Source organism: Marmota monax, unplaced genomic scaffold (assembly GCF_021218885.2).
Source record: "Marmota monax isolate L192 unplaced genomic scaffold, Marmota_monax_Labrador192_F-V1.1 WCK01_AAM20220418_F8-fsc00011, whole genome shotgun sequence".
In the NCBI taxonomy this organism is placed as follows: Eukaryota; Metazoa; Chordata; class Mammalia; order Rodentia; family Sciuridae; genus Marmota; species Marmota monax.
The window spans coordinates 7,170,614-7,188,466 of record NW_026693082.1 but is presented as its reverse complement, the minus strand read 5'-3'; the positions used below and the strand labels follow the sequence as shown (position 1 = coordinate 7,188,466).

Below are 17,853 nucleotides of genomic sequence, written 5' to 3'. Positions count from 1 at the left end.
AATCATTGAGCTTTCCCAGGCTCCGTCCTCATCCTATGTTCTCATTGCGATGGTTTTATGATGATGAACTTGAGTTTAGCTCTTTCATATCTAACCACTTGTAAGATGTTGGTCATGGTGAAGAAGGCAGAAAGAAGGTTTGACTGCCCGGATGTACAATGGCTTCAGTCCTCTTTATATCTCTGTCTCAGCTGTGGCACCATTGGTCACTGGCTCAGCTGAGGTAGAACTTGAGTATTGTCCTCAACTCTGTCCTCTCCTTCATCACCCACATCAGTTTCATTGACTCTTTTTTTTCCCCTCCCCTCCACACCTAGCACTTTTGTCCTAGTTCAAACTCTCTTCTGCTGTCTATACTATTTAAGCAGACTGCAACTGGTCTCCATGACTTCAGTCTACTTGTCATCAAATCCATTCTCCACATTATAAAGATCATACTAAATACTTCCAGGTGTGGCATCTTCCACAATGTCACCCTTACCTCTCTCTCCTCCTTTACTTCATAGTTTATTTTTGCTTTCATTTTATATCCTAGTAATACTAAACTGCTTGTAGTTCCTTTCTCTCTTCTGCTACCATATTTATGCCTGTGCTTTTGTTCTTACTGGATTTCAACTCTATAACTCTACCTCATCTTTTAAGATTCCACTCAAATGTGATTTCTTCCAGAAAGCTTCCAATTTCCATCTTTGTTGCATCTAGATAAATTAGGCGTTCATCATGTGTTTCCATGACAATGGGTGCATACCACCACGACTTCACTTTCACTTTCAGGATTATATTGATTCACTTGTAAGTAGAAAGTTTAAGTTATTTTGCTTTTTACATTTAAAAAACATGAAAGCATCCTGATGCTAAGCAGGACAGGGAAATTGAAGAAAACCAGTCATGTCTTATAGATACTTCCTTATTGCCTCCAGGTCAGGGCAAGTAACGAAAGGCTAAATGAGAATAATAAAAACCACAACATGAGAAATCTTTTCAGAGGATGCCCAGACCTAGGGCCAGGATCAGAGGCATTCAAATGAGGCATTTAGGGTTTAACAGGTAAGAAGACACCTGCCCCTAAATTGGGGCTGTCTTCTTTTTTCTCATCTTAGTCCTGGTCTGGTTTGGAAACCCATTTAAAAATAAGAACTGAAACAAACCCAGGGCATTTATTTCTAACTTGTGCCTGTGCAAAAATAACTCTGAAAATAAAATCACTTGGACAGGTGTAAACAGGGTAGGAGGGACAGAGAGCAAACCATGAAGTGATGATTTTCATGGTGGGATGAACGGCTGGGAAGCATGAGGACTCACCTCTGGCATGGAGCTCACTTCATGCACCTGGCCGATGAGTTTACAGTAGGATTGAAAAAGCAACAGCAGCTGGAAGTGTAGCTTATATAATCTCTGACATAGTTCCAGTTGCTAAAGAGAGAATGTGCATGGGAAGAAATAGTTATTAAGGATCATTATTGTATTAACCAGTGAAATCTCAGTGGAGATGAACACATTTTTTAAATTTACAAAACATAACTAGCTGTTATACCAAATAGCAGAAAACAGAATCCAGTCCACAAACATCAATGAGAAATTCACAGTATAATACTGAATATTACATTCTATACAATGGAAGACGACTAACTAGAGAGTAGTAGTAGCTATAAAAGGACTGAGTGAATCACGACATTTCCCTTGCCACTTAAATACCTACAAATTATAGCTGAGTGGTTGTGTTAATTATTATAAGGTATAAATAGCTTTTAAAGTTTCTTTTTTTATCAAAAGTATAGTTGAAAAGCAAACATTAAGTAGTTATAGGTGTTAAATCTATAAATTGAATCCCTTCTTGGGAAATTGCTCTGTGTAATAGTTCCAGCTGTCATCTAGGGTACAGACTCATCCTAACATCTCTAAAGATAAGCTACACAAGTCTTCTCAAGTACTGTACTGTATGAGACTTCTACTCATAGCTCAATAAATGTTTGCCTAATTAAAGAGGTATAAAGGGACCAGAAGGCTTAAGAAATAAATTATTAAAATACCTTAAAACTTTCTGTGCAGAGAACATTTAAAAGCAGTCATATAAAATGGCCCTTGAGCCCCATGGAAACCTCTAATGTTTCGATATGTATACTAGATACAAAAATTCACAAGTAATCCCAACACCAATGTTCATAATATTCTTTGAGCTGTATGATCTACACTTTGCCTGTTTTATTTCAAGAATAGGTTAGTTCCTAGACTGAATGGGATTCTGCAAAAGGAAAAGAACAGCCTTCATTAGACAGGATTTTGTGGTTTAGCATTCATCAGGGAAAATGGGTTAAAATATGTGGTTTAAACTAAATGGTTCACTGTTCAATTTTCAAATGGGGCTAAGGAAGGACAAATAGAGCCTTTCTTTTACTAATAGATTATAAACCACTCAGCTCAGAATTGAGAGCTTTGAGGTGACTTAAAATTTTTCCTCCAAACCAGTTTAAGGAGAGAAATTATAAGAATTTAGGTTTTAGAAAGAATATTCTACTTCTATTATGAAAAGACTTTTGATCCTGATTTATAAGTTACTGAAATTCATGCTAAGACTGCTGAATTAAGTTTCCTTTCTCCTCCTATCCCTTTCCTACTTCTATTGGAAAACCGATTTTGCTTAGATTTATTTGATCTCTCAGTATTAGTAACCCACCTAAGTTTAAAGAAGTAGCTACACACACTAATTAACCTACACCGGGTCTTTGTTTCAGTAAAACATTTTATTTTATGGTCATTTAAACGTCTTTTTACGGAAATCTTTTAAAACCTAGAATGAAAAATAACTGCCAGGAACTCGCAAATAAATAAAATAGTATTATTTAAAAACAATGTTCCCATCACAATTTTGGGTGAAACCTAGCTATGAAAACTCTTGACTTTCATCAGTACCAAATAAGGTAGTTATTATTGAAACTATACTACCGACAGTATGAGAATTCATAGCAATGTAGGTTTCTACTTTGGGGCAAGAGCAGCCCAAAATGCTACTGATAAAAACTGCCATATCTCAATTTACCAAATAAAATAAAATAAAATAAAATGAAAAAGGGTAACATGCTAAGAGATTATAATAGTAACAGTAAAAATAAGGTTTGTTATGGGTCCATGCCTAAATGGACATAGAGTATGAAAGAAAGTTAACTTACTGCAAGAGATTCCATTTGCTACACAGCAAGCATGGCACAGGAAACAAAGGAAAGGAAAGAAAGTACAGGGTCAGTGTATGCATGCAACAGAAAGCACGGCCCTCGTCTAAGAGCAGAACCGTCAGCAGTATTAGCATTGCTGGTCAAACTTGATAAATGGATGCCAATGTTGTACCCGTTCAACATGCACAGCGCTCCAGTTAAAAACAAGCTTTAATGGGAAACAGGACATTTAATCTTTTAGGTTCTCTGATTAGTTGGTTTAGATTTTGTCAAGTCAGTCTTGGAGACCAGAAGTAAAATGTTTACTGCTTGCACATTTTAGTGTATAAATGTAAATATGTGAACATAGTAAAACTGTGGAGAGAGCTGAGTAATTTTGAAGAACTATAGTCCCAAATTATAGTACTGTTTTATATTAATTAAGGTAGAGACTTTAGAAGGTCTAGTTTCATATCTACTAAATTATGACCATAAAATTAACATAGTATAATTAACAATTCAAGTCGTATTTTCTTTAGTCAGATTGCCTTCCACATTAAGAGTATTTTATAGGATTGCTAAATACTGTTATTTCAAAGGAATAGACACTGTATATTATCAAACAAGTTTGAGAGATGACAAGTAATTTTCCTACAATTTATTTTTTGTAATGTTTTTTCTCTAGTAGACAATTTCTAAAAATGATTGTTAGTTTAAAATAATACAAATTTGTCACTGAGTCATCTTCAAATATAGCTACCAATTTTTGATTTTACCTTATCATAACCATACAATTGGTTTAGTGAAAATTTGTATTTAGGAAGAGATAATCATAACTTGACAAAATATTTTTTAAAAAGTCAATTTGACCATTCCTAGTTGCAGGACAATATATCTGATTCTGAATTTTCAAATACTTAAGGACCTACTCACTCATTCATTTTCCAATCCTTGACAACAAAAACCTCTTATTTTAAGGTTCTTTTAAAAAATCTCTGAACTATCACTGTAATATATTAACATAAGGCACAGTACATAGAAGAAAAATTATCAAATTATTATTTATTAGTATTTACCAATGTAACTGAAGGAACACTACTGATAACCCCTACCCCATCATCTGAGTTTTCTTTTTCCTTCACCTATTGCTAATATCACACGGAGTTGGCACATTTTTGGCTGTTAGGTTTACTGAGCAGTTTTTTGGACATTGGATGTGGATCTCTCTCAAAGCTTTGAAAGGTAAACATCTTTGAAGCTTGTGATAAGGATTCTGTGGCTTGAAGCATTACCTACCATTTTCACAAAAACTTTGTCTAGAGGTTTCTGTAACCACACCTTATGTATTAAAGCACAGTGTCCTATCAGGCATACAGGGCCAGTCTTATACCTATATATACACATAATTTCCACTGTGAAGACTTTTTGGAACACATCAAATATGACTAAAATGTTTGGTATGCATGTTAAAAAGCAAGTGTTTCTACCCTGGAATCTACTTTTTAGCAGTGTGTAATGCAGCATTGCTGAGTAAATGACATGGTCTCGAGGAAAGCTGCCATCTTTTTCAAAACAGGGTTGGAATCCGAGGAGGTCAGCAAATGGGTTTAAATCAAATCCTCTCTGTTCAATAAAGGCAAAGGAACTTTCTGAACTCTAGCTAGGTGCCGAGGAATGTCATTTGGCTCTCAGGGCACAAAATAGTGTATTTCTTGGGAGATGGCCAACTCTAATGAACACATTTTCAGTATCCTTCCTAAGCTTTCCTTTTTAGGTAGGCTAGTTCAAGCTTCCTTGATACTTATGGTCTTAGAATCCTTTCCTGGGCCATAGCCTGGGACCTCATTTGAATCTACATCCCAAAAACATAATGAAAATGACATTGTGAAGGGGCTTTTTCATGGAAAATGTTGACATGTTTTTAACTCTCTGTGTTACTGCTTTCCTGTATGTGGGTTTTAAGAATAATCCCTGTAGAAGTCTTTATAAACTTCATCTGTTCCAGTGACCTAATGTTCTCTTGAGCATATTGTGGGTATGCCATTGTTTTATGTGGTCACAGGAATCTTCTTCAAGTTCTGTTCCTGGTTTCCTGATAAGACTTGATATATAAAATCAGATTTGGAGGTATAGCTTCTTAAAATGAAAAAAAAAAAAAAAAAAAAAACCCAAGAAGGATATTCTCATCATTATACAAAATACATGTATGAAGATGTGAATTTGGTGTCAACATACCTTATATACAATCAGAGATATGATAAATTGTGGTATAAAGGTGTATTAAGAATTGTAATACAAAAAAAAAAAAAATGGAACAGATCACAAACAACTGAAAGAGTAACTTCAAAAGCCCATCATAATCTAAATCTGGCTGACTATCAAGTAGTAGAACCACATCTGTTTCTTCTGTTTCTGTCCCCAGATGGGTTCTATGCTTATAACTAGTCAGTAAAAATCTAGGAGATTTTTTGACAGTGTACTATATTGGCTATTATTTTCATCATATTTAATTTCTGAAAATTATGAGTTTATACTAAATGGAATAAAATTTAGATTCCAGATAGGAGGTAACCTTGCCTAATGCTGCAGCTTTGCAGTCAGGGAACACAGGGGCATCTGACCTCCTAAACAGGTAGGAAAAATATACACTCACTTGTTAATAACACTCAGGTTTGGCACATCGACAACTATCGTGTTTGTGGAGTAGTTTTTTTTTTTTTTTTAACTTTAGTCATGAGTATATTTCAAAGCTTAGAAAGATAAGACACATTTAGGTATTTACTGTTTTCAAGAAAACTGTAAACTAACTTCAGCCATTACAGGAAAGAGTATTGCTTATAGGAGGAGGAGTGATCGACAATATCTGAAGGGTGAAGTTTAATGGATAACAATTGAACTTGAGAAAAATCTTGTTTGACATTTAACTTGTATAAGAACACAGGATGCGTTCATGAGTTAAGAAGAGATCGGGTCTTTCTGGACACCAGCTTCAATTCTGTTTGCTTCCTAATACTTGGAATGATGATTTGAATATGGTAAGATGAAATGTAGTAGGGTCAAATGTAAATTATCAAATGTTCAAGTAGTGTTCAGAAATATCTTTTGCATTATGAATGTGTCATTGTTAAATCCTATTTAACAAGTGAAGTAGAAACATCTCCAGCTTTCCTGAGGCTGCTTTTGCAAAGCTGAGGACATGAGCTGTGTTAATTAGTTACAGGGCCAAGACTAAAGTCACTGCCTGGGGAAGCCAGAGCTGTCAAGAGACTTTGTTCCCTGACTTACATTTATATTAACTCAAACAACCTAGTAGTAGCTACTCCAGAATAAATTCTACAAGAGATGGGGAGGTCCATGAAAATCAAAGTTCTTAATTAATTAAAAGTGCTGGTTTTAAGTTGCAAAAAAGACTTTTTTTCTCCTCTTGCTATGCACAGACTGAGAAAATACGAGTAAGGCAGTGTCCACAAGTGAGTGAAATTTATCTTGTGAGACATATGCACATCACACTCCATTTTATGTCCTCTCTAGTGGAAACTGTGCTTTATCCTAGAAGAGTTGGTATCATAATCCCAAAGAAGCTGAAGTCATTACCAATCATGTTTGCCTAAAAAAAAAAAAAAGGCCATATGCTGCATAGTGACATTTAGGTGAGTGAAAGAACACATAGATGTTGGCTCCATAATATTATATCACTGAGGGTGGTTTATCCTCCTTTTTGTGTAAATAAACTGTGATATTGCTATGATGATATCACCTAACGATGCATTTCTCAGAACACTGTTCATTGTTAAATGATATATGACTGTAGAAGTAAATAAAGAGGTAGATGATGAGGAAATAAATAGGAAGAATAATTGAAAACAAAAGAAATCTTTGATCAAGAAAGGCAAAGAACTGAGGGGGGAAATGAGAAGCTTCTAAAAATAAAACAGCTTAACAGAAATAAATTAAGCACAGTAGGAATACATTTTTTTTTAAAAAGAGAATATTTTAGAAGTAGGATAGTTTAACTAGAATTTCTGTTTATCCACAGGGTTAACCAGAAAGCTGTACACACTTGTATTAATAATAGATTTGGTTTTAACCACTGTTTCTATAAATTCTGTATCATCACAATATACTTTGCTATTTTTTTGTAACAGTGAATATAATAGGATTTAATGATTGGTGGTAAATGTTTAGATAACTTATTTTTACATATAACTGTATAAATTATACTATAAACTATACTAGTTTGTGCTAATTGCAAATCTAACCAGGTAACTAGTCTCTGGACTGAATTTGTTTCTGAACACTTGAGTGGGGAAGCAATGATAGAATCAGAAGGAATGGGTGCTACTGAAACAGAGGTATTATTTTATTTTTATAGTACTCCTGGGATATCCAGTGAAAATTGGTCTCAAATTATCTGAGGCAGCACATCACAGATCCACATGCAAGGACTGATGGAAACACTAGTCTTCATTGTGATTTTGAACTGTACATCTCACTACACACCCTTTATGAGAAACTTTTAAGCTTTAGATTTTCCACATACAAAACTGGCATTCGCTTCCCATCCAAAGAGGATCAAATAATAAAAAAAACCCACAAAAAATAAAATCTATATTTATATATCTCCACACATACATACATATTTTCAAGAAGGCAGAAATGATACTTCAGTATCATATCTAGATATTTCTTAGCCTTGTAGTTTGCTTGTTCAATCTCTAGTCTCTTCACAGAATGTACTGAGGGACTCACCAAGTGACCCAGTGCTGGCAAAGAGAGTTAGTTACTCTCAGGACAATAAACTTGTTCAGTAAAAGTTATCAAATTCGAATTGAGTCTTTGGTATCTGAAAAATTTTATCCCAAGGTTTATCTCTTTTTACATTAGTAAAGTATTAATTCTACCCAGGAAGATGTTTTTGGATCCCTTGGAGGGTTTGTAATCTAAAATGCTTTCCCAGTAGTGATAATGTAATTCCACTTGCTCCTTCGAGACTGGGCAGCAGGAGGATTGACCTGACCACTTCATTCTGTTTCCACAGTAAATAGAGCAGGATAGCCACAGTCGAATTATACCCTGCTATTAAAACTTTCCGATTGCTTACCACTGCTGTGCAACACCCAAGCCCTGCATGATCTGGCTTCTGCCAGCTTCTCCAGACTCTTCTCAAGCTTTGCTCCAGGTTGCTTTCTGCATTTGTTCTTAGCGAGGCCATGTTCACTTCTGAGTAGCCTCAGGCTACTCAGCTAACTCTTGCTCATGTTTTAGATCTCTACCTAGATAATGCACCACAAAGAATCCTCCTTGAACTACTCTCTCATTTGATCAGGCTGCCTCACTGTGTGCTCTCAGAACTTACTGTTCTTTCCTGTACTTATTGGCCTTATCACATTTACACCTCTGATTTTTTTTTTTTATTAATGCCGAAGATCTCTGATGACAAAGGTCTTATGTATTGCTCACTATTTAGCCACCATGAGGACAAAATAGGAGGCACTTAATAACTACAGGATGGGTGATTTTAATCCATTCATACTCTTCTATCCATTGCCTTTACAATACATTTCCAGCCAGTTGATGTGAGGTATGTCCTTAAAGGTATTCTAAACTGGAAAATCTTTTTTGGAGTGATTGGTGAAAGGGCAATAGAAATTTTCCTCACTGAAGAAACTAAGTGGTTTTCTATTCTGAATTAAGAACAGATTTATTAGGAAATGATTAGTATGGTTATACAGTGTTCAACAAAAAAGGTTATTTTTATACCTCTATTTTTCCCAAACAAGAGGAAAAAAAACAAAAACAAAAAAACCCCAAATCCCATCAACACACAATCATGCATGACTTGAATGTCATTCTGTTGTAATCTATGGGTTTCGTGGGAATATATGAGAATTCATTATGCCTCTTCTTTTCTCAAGTTCCATGCTTCTTAGATAAATCAAAACCAATGCACAATGTCAGACCACAGAGGAGATACATTCTAATAGGCTCTTATTACCTTTTCTTCTGAGTCCCCTGGTTGACAGGTAATCACTCCATCTCTTGATCCGCCTGCAAATGTTGCTTTACAATTTGCAAGCCACTGTCATTAGAAAAAGACAGACATAAGTGAATTTCTTGGGAAATAAGGGGAGGTGAAAAGTGAAAGCTCAACATTTTCTGTCCTGTAGGTTCCATTTATATAATTGATGTTATTGGCAGTTCTGTAACCATTATATTAGGATTGTAATCTCAAAGAGAGGAAAAGATTAAATTTGTCTCCTCCCTCTGCATTCTATCTTGGATTATTCACACCTCCCAAGAACTCGGAGGTTGGGTTCATTCGGTTTTACCTGAATGTATATGCACAAAAAACACAAAAACTTACTGAGAGAGTGGCCTCTTTTCTGTTGTTGTAGGTGTCCAAATATTCTTGCAGTTCTAAAACACTGAACTTGAGCTTGTCCAGAAGTCCACAAGAAAGGAGCTAAAGGCAGGGAAATAATTTGTATTAAAACATCTAGGGAGATGAGCTACCAACACAAAGTCATGGCTATACAGAGAAGACATATTTAGAAGTAATATAAAGAGGGAGAAGGACATACAATCAATCAACAAGTACATGAAAAAATGCTCACCATCTCTAGCAGTCAGAGAAATGCAAATCAAAACCATCCTAAGATACCATCTCACTCCAGTAAGATTGGCAGCCATTATGAAGTCAAACAACAACAAGTGCTGGAGAGGATGTGGGGAAAAGGGTACTCTTGTACATTGCTGGTGGGACTGCAAACTGGTGTGGCCAATCTGGAAAGCAGTATGGAGATTCCTGGGAAAGCTGGGAGTGGAACCACCATTTGACCCAGCTATTGCCCTTCTTGGACTATTCCCTGAAGACCTTAAAAGAGCGTACTACAGGGATACTGCTACATCGATGTTCATAGCAGCACAATTCACAATTGCTAGACTGTGGAACCAACCCAGATGCCCTTCAATAGATGAATGGATAAAAAAAATGTGGCATTTATACACCATGGAGTATTACGCAGCACTAAAAAATGACAAAATCATAGAATTTGCAGGGAAATGGATGGCACTAGAGCAGATTATGCTTAGTGAAGCTAGCCAATCCCTAAAAAACAAATACCAAATGTCTTCTTTGATATAATGAGAGCAACTAAGAACAGAGCAGGGAGGAAGAGCAGGAAGAAAAGATTAACATTAAACAGATACATGAGGTGGGATGGAAAGGGAGAGAAAGGGAAATTGCATGGTAATGGAGGGAGACCCTCATTGTTATACAAAATTACATATAAGAGGTTGTGAGGGGAATGGGAAAATAAACAAGGAGAGAAATGAATTACAGTGGATGGGGTAGAGAGAGAAGATGGGAGGGGAGGGAGGGGGGATGGTAGAGGATAGGAAAGGTAGCAGAATACAACAGTTACTAATAGGGCATTATGTAAAAATGTGGATGTGTAACCGATGTGATTCTGCAATCTGTATTTGGGGTAAAATTGGGAGTTCATAACCAACTTGAATCTATTGTATGAAATATGATATGTCAATAGCTTTATAATGTTTTGAACAACCAATAAAAAAATAAATTAAAAAAAAAAATAAAGAGGGAGAGCAGTACCATCCATTTTAATAAGGTGTGAAATTTGTAATTTTGCTCTGTTATCATCCCAATAATACATCACATGGTTCAAAGACTTTCAAATTCATTTTGTATTTAAAATAATAGTGATTTCTCATATTGTATTCCTTGCTATGAGGCAGCCAACCATCAGTGAGGTTCTTAGACTGGCTCTGCACAGACTTTAAAAAAAAAAAATCAAGGAACATATTCATTGATTCCAAACCTCAGAAGTCATTCACCTTACGTGATGGTTCCGTGATATGACGGGGGATGTGAACTTGTTAGTCTTATGTTAGTTATATTCAGAAAGTTATCATTCAGCAGGCAGCCAGAGATTGTCTTAATCCTTCTTTAAACTCGTCATTTGTGGTTTGGGCTGTGTGCATCCAGAGGGTGATGTGTCTGAGGCTTGGGGATAGGGAAAGTGATGATGGTTTGTCTCTAAAGACCATCTGATTGGTCAACCTGGTCAGGTCAGCTCTGGAGGTTATCCAGCCATATGCACAGCTGGCAGAGTCAACAGGGAGAGGTGTCAAGATCATGGAAGGAGCACAGATGTATGTTTTCTCCTGATTCTCTGAAATGATTTTGTCTCAGCCTGGGCTACCCCACAGATCCAAAGCCCTTTGGAAGTCACATCACAGTACTGTTCACAACACTGAAGGTCTTTAAAACAAACCACTACACAAACATGCTACCCTGAGCCAAGCAGGCCTTTCACTACCAGAGCAGGGCTGGGATACTCACGGTCTCAGCATCCACGAAAAGTGTAGGGCACTCAGAGCAGGAGGTGAGCATCTGGGAAGAGCTGACAAATTTGGATCCAATTCCCCGGAGGTTGTCTCCAAGGTAGCTGGCTGCATCACAGGTTAGGAAGCAGAATCGTTTCTGAATATTCTGCAAGGGAGGATAGCGATCATTTGCAAAGGCCATTTTGACTTAGCTACTAGAAAAAAACTTTATTTGCATGGGATAGGACTTCTAAAATTTTATTATTAATTTGATTTAATTAGCAAAGAAAAATATGCATTGTGTATAAGATGTTTTGAAATATACATTGTATAGTTGCTAAATCTTGTGTAATTAACATGTAATTAACCTCACTTTTTTTTTTTTTTGGCTGACAACACTTAAAAATCCACTGTCTTAGCAATAGAAAAAAATTTTAAAAATCTTGAGATTTTTGTAAAAAGAGCATATGTCCCCAGGGAAGGGAGTAGAGTAAGTAGGATGGGGTTGGTGGAAGGTCCCCTTAATGGTTCTGATGTCATGTTTGCCCAAGATTGAGGATGTCAATAAGTCAGAGTGGCAGAAGTGAAAGGTACTTCATGGCAACTGAAATCATCTGGGGTCACTGTCTTCATAATACACTCTGCAGTTGAGCAGGTTGAGGCTGCAGAGGAGAGCTGTTAACGAGAAGTTAAGAGTATCTAGAGGAAAAATAGGACAATCCTAGAACAAAACAACCCTTTTTTAAATCAGGAGTTATCTGGCTCCCTGGAGGATCTTGGTTCTCGGAAGGTTGAGGGAGCACCCCTACCTTAAACAGAGAGGAGAACACGTGAAATGTATACACTGCACAGGAGCCATCTGAGTCACACATAAGCTGGTTGATGTGGCTGCGCCAGGCCTCCTCAGCATCATCACAGGCCGTGGGCTGAAAGGCAGCAAGGATGGCCGAGAAGAAAGGCGAGGGAGGGGGAGAAACTCCCCTGTCACCTTCTCCAAAGCTGGAAAACATGAAAACATCCATGTCAAGAAGTGTTGTCCTCCTGCTTCTCCTCTACCTGACTGTACCAACTCTAATCCAAGTGTTGCGATGTGGAGGAGCCTTTTGGCCCACTCTTCCCTTTGAGGGTACTCTGGGAGATCCTGGCTGCCATGAGAGATCTCTAAGATCCTTTTCTGATTCTAGGGTATAGAATTTTCACCTCTACAATTTCTAGGATTCCCATATTTCTGATTGCTGAATACAGACAGGGTACCTCTTTTAGCTCTCAGCAAGTGTCTCACTTTCCAGGTGCTGTGCCTCTGACAAAGTATGCATTCAGGCTTATGCTTTGGTGCTTTCATTCTTCATGTTTTAATTATGAAAAGTTATAATATAAATTTTGATGCTTTTAGTTTTCCTTTATGGAAATAGAGTATTAATGAATACATAAAGCTGAGAATACAAGGATTGGGGAAGAGAGGAAATGTAGAGAAATGCAGAGTAAGAGAACCAGGAAGGAAGAGAGATAGGAAAAAAAAGTAAAAAGTAAATCCTCCAGATATGACCTCAACCTTTTCCTTTGATGGTCAAATATTGCTCACCATGACAGAAGGCCCTACTTAGTTCTCACTTTCAACTCTGAGTAATTCTAGCGTCTTGATTTTCTTATCCTGAAGCAAATCTATACCATTATTATCCGTGATTCCCCCTAAACGCTGATTTTATCTAAACTATTGTGTTTTATTAATTCCTCTTCATTTTTTTCCTATTCATATATCTCATTAGTTTCAGAGATATCAGCCACTAGGCTGAAAGACACCTTCTTGAAGAAGCGTTGCTATTTAGCATATAAAGATCCCCCTGTTCTTGTCTTTTAACTCAGAATGGAAAGAACTCATTCCCAAGCCTTGCCAAATTTTGCTTATCTTCAAAGCTTATAAGGCTTGGACCATGTCTCCAGGCCTTTCTTCATCTTTCCATGTTGCCTTCTGGCTTTATAAGTTCTTATGCAGGTGTCCTTTCTTTGTTCTGCATAAGGCCTTGCACTGCGGTTGGATGATTCTACCTTGGTAAGAGCTCACTAAGTTCTGTGTCACTGTGGACTCCTTCATTAGGAGGCCCCAGCAGTGTGAGCGTAGCACTGAACTCAAGTTACTGTGAGCGTAATACGTTGTGCTGTATATACTTGACTACTCATTTCCACCAAGCGCTTCCTTACCTTGCGAGAGTAAACTGGTCCAGACCTCGGTTGCCTTTTTCCTCTCCCTCAGTCATATCCAGGCTGAAGCTGTCACTGCATTCGAAAGCCGCGGGCAGCTCATTAATGGAACTTGAAAGATCATCCTCATGCACAGTGGTGTCTTCCTCCTCCTGGACAGCATCAGCCTGTGGGGTTATAGAGTCAATTGATAGAAGTGGATTCAGAAATTCTCTGAAGTACTCTTTGTTTACTTTCTTTTCAGTCCCTTCCACAATAGCCCCCAGAGGGCTTTCAGTAGATTCTCATACTTGATCCATGCTTACAAGATATAAATGCTGAATTTGGAAAAGACTATAGAGATCCCTGGTCCAACCTCCACATTTTACAGATGAGGAAATGATGTTCCATATGGGCTTGTCTAATGTCAGGTCAATAGAGTTAAAGCTGGGAATAGAAACGTCGCTTTGGATTCAGGACTCCTCCTATTGTGCCATCCCAGCCTTTTGAAGTAGGTTCATCTAGACTTAATTCTCCAATATGGAATCCCTTTGCCAGTGGACACTAGAATTAAGAATCTTTGGCTCCTGGAACAGTAGATGCTCAAGAAACATCTGCAGTGTGCATGAGTGATCCAAAGTCCTTCACCAAGCCTGCTTGGTTGATAGAGAATTTTCAATGTGGAAAAGCCTAAAATCCATTTGCATATATGCTTTACTCTTGAGTACCCTTGAAAACAGCAGATCAGGTTATCTGCTCTCACCTTACTACAACATGTGAAATGAGCAGTTAACTGAAAGGGCTCTAGGGTGGGTGGCAGTGAGAGGCAGGAAAGAGACACAACAAGGAAATGGTAAAATAGCGGGGCTTGAACTTGGGCCAGGGGACAATCAGCTGGAGAACTGATTGTTTCTTGACAGGAAGGAAGGCAGCTGGATCACACATCAGAACAGAAGAAAATTCTTGTACATGTTTCACTGAGTCATTTTCAAGGTGAAATAGAAACGTATATGAATCAGAGCTTTATTGCAGGTTAACACCTGGCTGCCCATTTAGTATATAGTATGAAGAATTAATAGGGAAATTAACAACAATGTAAAGCTATATTAGAGAAACAAGAGTTTCAGAGGTTTATCTGTACCTGCTTCTTTTTGCTTTTGAAAACTATGGTGATCCAAAGAAGCTGACCTCTGGGGTTATTACTACACATAAATTTCATCTATTGGAGAAACTGAGTTCTTATAAAATGTATTTATTTACTCTTTCTAACATGACAGGTATATCAAACACCACAGGAACTCAGCTCATGAGAAAATAAGTCTCATTTGTAATGAGCTATCCTTATCTTTCCTTGATAGAAAATACTTCCTAAACAGTAGAAATCATCTATGAGAAGCCTGTGTAGCCTTCAAAATAGAAAAACAGAAAATGAGAATACCAATATGGATAAATATCAATGCTGTTAACTTTATATATTTTGTAGTTTTTATCCCAATGAAATTGAATTTCTTAATTTGAGGATTCTGGCATTTTAGCCTAGAACAGAGTTTTCTTTCAGGGCCTTTTTGGACAAAACAAAAAAGGACCCTTAACTCCAAGAATCCTGACCACAGTCCCTCTGCACTGTGGCAGTCTTAGAAATAATTCTTAGTTAAGCTTCAGCATTTTTAAGTAATTGCACTTTGGTGGTTGTTCTTAAAGCATACTTTTTCCCCCGCTTGGCCTCAGCTCTGTTTTTAGTAATTATGAATAGTAATTATGAATATATAGTAATTATGAATATATAGTAATTACTAATTATAAATATTTAGTAATTATGAATATATAGAATAGCCAATACTGTATTTTTCCATTAGAGGTATCAGAAGGAATATACTTTTACAGTTTTTTCTGTTTTCTTTTTCAAATTTACATTATCATAACCAAACTCTAGATAAAGAAAGCTTTATTCTATCCTCACAGCAATAGATTATTTTGCTATTTCTAATATAAGGAAATAAGATTCCATACTGATGGGCATAAATGTGGGTACAGCATGCAAGTGATAGTTTTATGGAAATTTTGATAAACCTTAATAGAACTACACACAAATATATTTTTTTAAAACCCCAAATAAGGAAATCACACCCATTAGTTAACATTTCTATTTAGAGTCTGGCTAGGAGAGTTTTGTGCAAATCTGGCAAATAATAGTGTGATTGATGTTAAAAATTCCAACAGGATGCCAAAAGGGGAGCATTGAATCAATGTACAAATTGTATAATTGGTTCCTACATAAGAAAAAATTTCCTCAAACACACCCACACATCTCTTAGCATACTGCTGTATAAAAGCCATGACAAAGATTAGCAGTTTCCCAGTCAGAGCCATCTGAGATGGACAGTACTGTTTTGCCCTCAATCAACAGTGTTCACTCAATGTTCCATTTTACAAAGACTTCAGAACCACTTTCTTTCAATCAGAAGAAAGTTTTGCTCAAGTTTTTCAGCATAAAACAACTTCAAAATAAAGGCTTAGGTGTATAAGCTTCAATTATTTCACTAAAATCAGATGGAAAGAGTGCTTCCACTTTCAACCCCACCCCCCCACAGGAATTCTCAGAACTTTGGGAAGTCATTATTTTCTTTTTCCCTAAGGAAAATTACAATCATAACTGCCAAAATCTCTTCACCTTTGAACCCTCAGAAATCTGCAGGTTATTCATATCAGGCAAGGAAGCATCAAAACTGGTCATTCTCGTGATAAAAGAATGAGAGTCAGCAGGAGTTGAGTCACAGGTTGTGGTGAGCAATTCCATGGGGTTGGCCTCTTCAGAGGGGGAGAGGGTCATGATCTGTTTAAAAACAAGAGGAAAGAAAATATAAAGTTTCCATTCTTTAAAAGCTCTAATTATTCTTAAGAGCATAAACCATTGCTCTCTAGTTGTTTGGTATTGATTTTCTAGTTTCCTTATGTCACCATGACCTAACTAGCAATCTAGTGTTAATCTGCATCCTGGGGTATCCCACTAAAACACCAATTCCTGTATTGTTAGATAACTTCATTGAAAGGCCTGTCCTATTTCCTCAAACTTCATATATTTGAATACTTTTTTTTTAAAAAAAGATTACCATCATCAAAATTATTTGGGAAAAATCTAGGCCTTCAGATTGGATGGCTTTCTGGGTACATAACACACCCCAGCAGTTGCTTCCTTCTGCCTACTACAGAGAAGAGGCCACTTAGAATCAGATACCTCCTTGAGAGTTCAGAATTTAGTTTGGCAGCTTTGGAAAGTTTCTTTAGCTGAAACTGGGCCGGGGGCAGGGGGAAACAACCCTCTTGAATTACAAAAAGTAAGTCTCCCAGTTGCCACAGAGGGAGAGTTGCTACTCACTAGATCGGAGTGCTCCAGGATCTGGCTGGCTGTGAGGTCCTCCTCCTCAGATGATTCATCGGAATCCTCATGGTTCATTTTATTTAGACTGGGAGGGCTTCCTGAGAGTTGGCGTTCTTCCAGGGTCTGCATGTCACACTTGTCCAGACTGTCCAGAGAACGCCTGCGCACTCCCCAGTTGAAATTGTCCATGCTCTCACCCTGAAATCACACCACCAGCCAGGTTTTTATGCAAAAATTCTTCTTCACTCATACCTTCACACATCCAATTAGTCACAGCTTAGAAACATTACCTCTCATGCCCTCATCTGCTTTGGTACTGAAACTTTAACCTGACATGAAAAGTAACAAAAGCAGACTGTTTTCATATAAATGTATATTAAATCATGGGTAGAGGTGATCACACCCTTTTCTTCAGCAGGTTAAGTAGTGTGTATGTGTGTGTGTTTAAGTCGATTTCAATAAACACTAGAATTGATCTGTGTTTTCAAAAATCTGTAAGAAAGAGACTATTAAAAAACTTCAAAAGAGGTGTGTGCTCCCTACTCCCACCAGCCCCTGTTTAGTATTCTTTTTGGAAAGAGAAATAAGTAGTAGCTATGCTTGCAGCACATTCCAGGAATCCTTCAGTTATTTAGTAGAAGAGCATTAGGTAAACATTCCTGCCACAGCGGTTCTCACAGATAAAATGCAGAGTTAAGGACTTTCAGAGCTGGACAAAGTTTGATGGATCATGCACTATGCAAAGGCTAGAGCAGCAATGGTTTATCTTTTACTTTAAGGCTCATCTCTGAATAATTG

General features: G+C 37.2%; 2 protein-coding genes across 16 annotated transcripts in view; one reads left to right on the top strand and one right to left on the bottom strand.

Annotated features, from left to right (window-relative positions):
- The window catches only part of Fry (FRY microtubule binding protein), a 407,101-nt gene that overhangs the window by 14,521 nt on the left and 374,727 nt on the right, over positions 1-17,853 (bottom strand). For 7 of the 9 annotated variants that reach the window (XM_058582514.1, XM_046454025.2, XM_046454026.2 and 4 more), the window contains 9 exons: positions 17,053-17,253; positions 16,348-16,509; positions 13,698-13,864; positions 12,308-12,497; positions 11,515-11,664; positions 9,514-9,612; positions 9,145-9,228; positions 3,168-3,185; positions 1,303-1,413 (listed from right to left, as the gene is read on the bottom strand). In XM_058582514.1, coding sequence (XP_058438497.1) covers positions 1,303-1,413; positions 3,168-3,185; positions 9,145-9,228; positions 9,514-9,612; positions 11,515-11,664; positions 12,308-12,497; positions 13,698-13,864; positions 16,348-16,509; positions 17,053-17,253 — 1,182 coding nt within the window. The remainder of the gene's footprint in view (positions 1-1,302; positions 1,414-3,167; positions 3,186-9,144; positions 9,229-9,513; positions 9,613-11,514; positions 11,665-12,307; positions 12,498-13,697; positions 13,865-16,347; positions 16,510-17,052; positions 17,254-17,853) is intronic. The other 2 variants (XM_046454020.2, XM_046454024.2) reach the window with 1 other exon arrangement.
- Zar1l (zygote arrest 1 like) overlaps positions 1-17,853 on the top strand; it is a 67,131-nt gene that overhangs the window by 29,675 nt on the left and 19,603 nt on the right. The window lies entirely within an intron of this gene.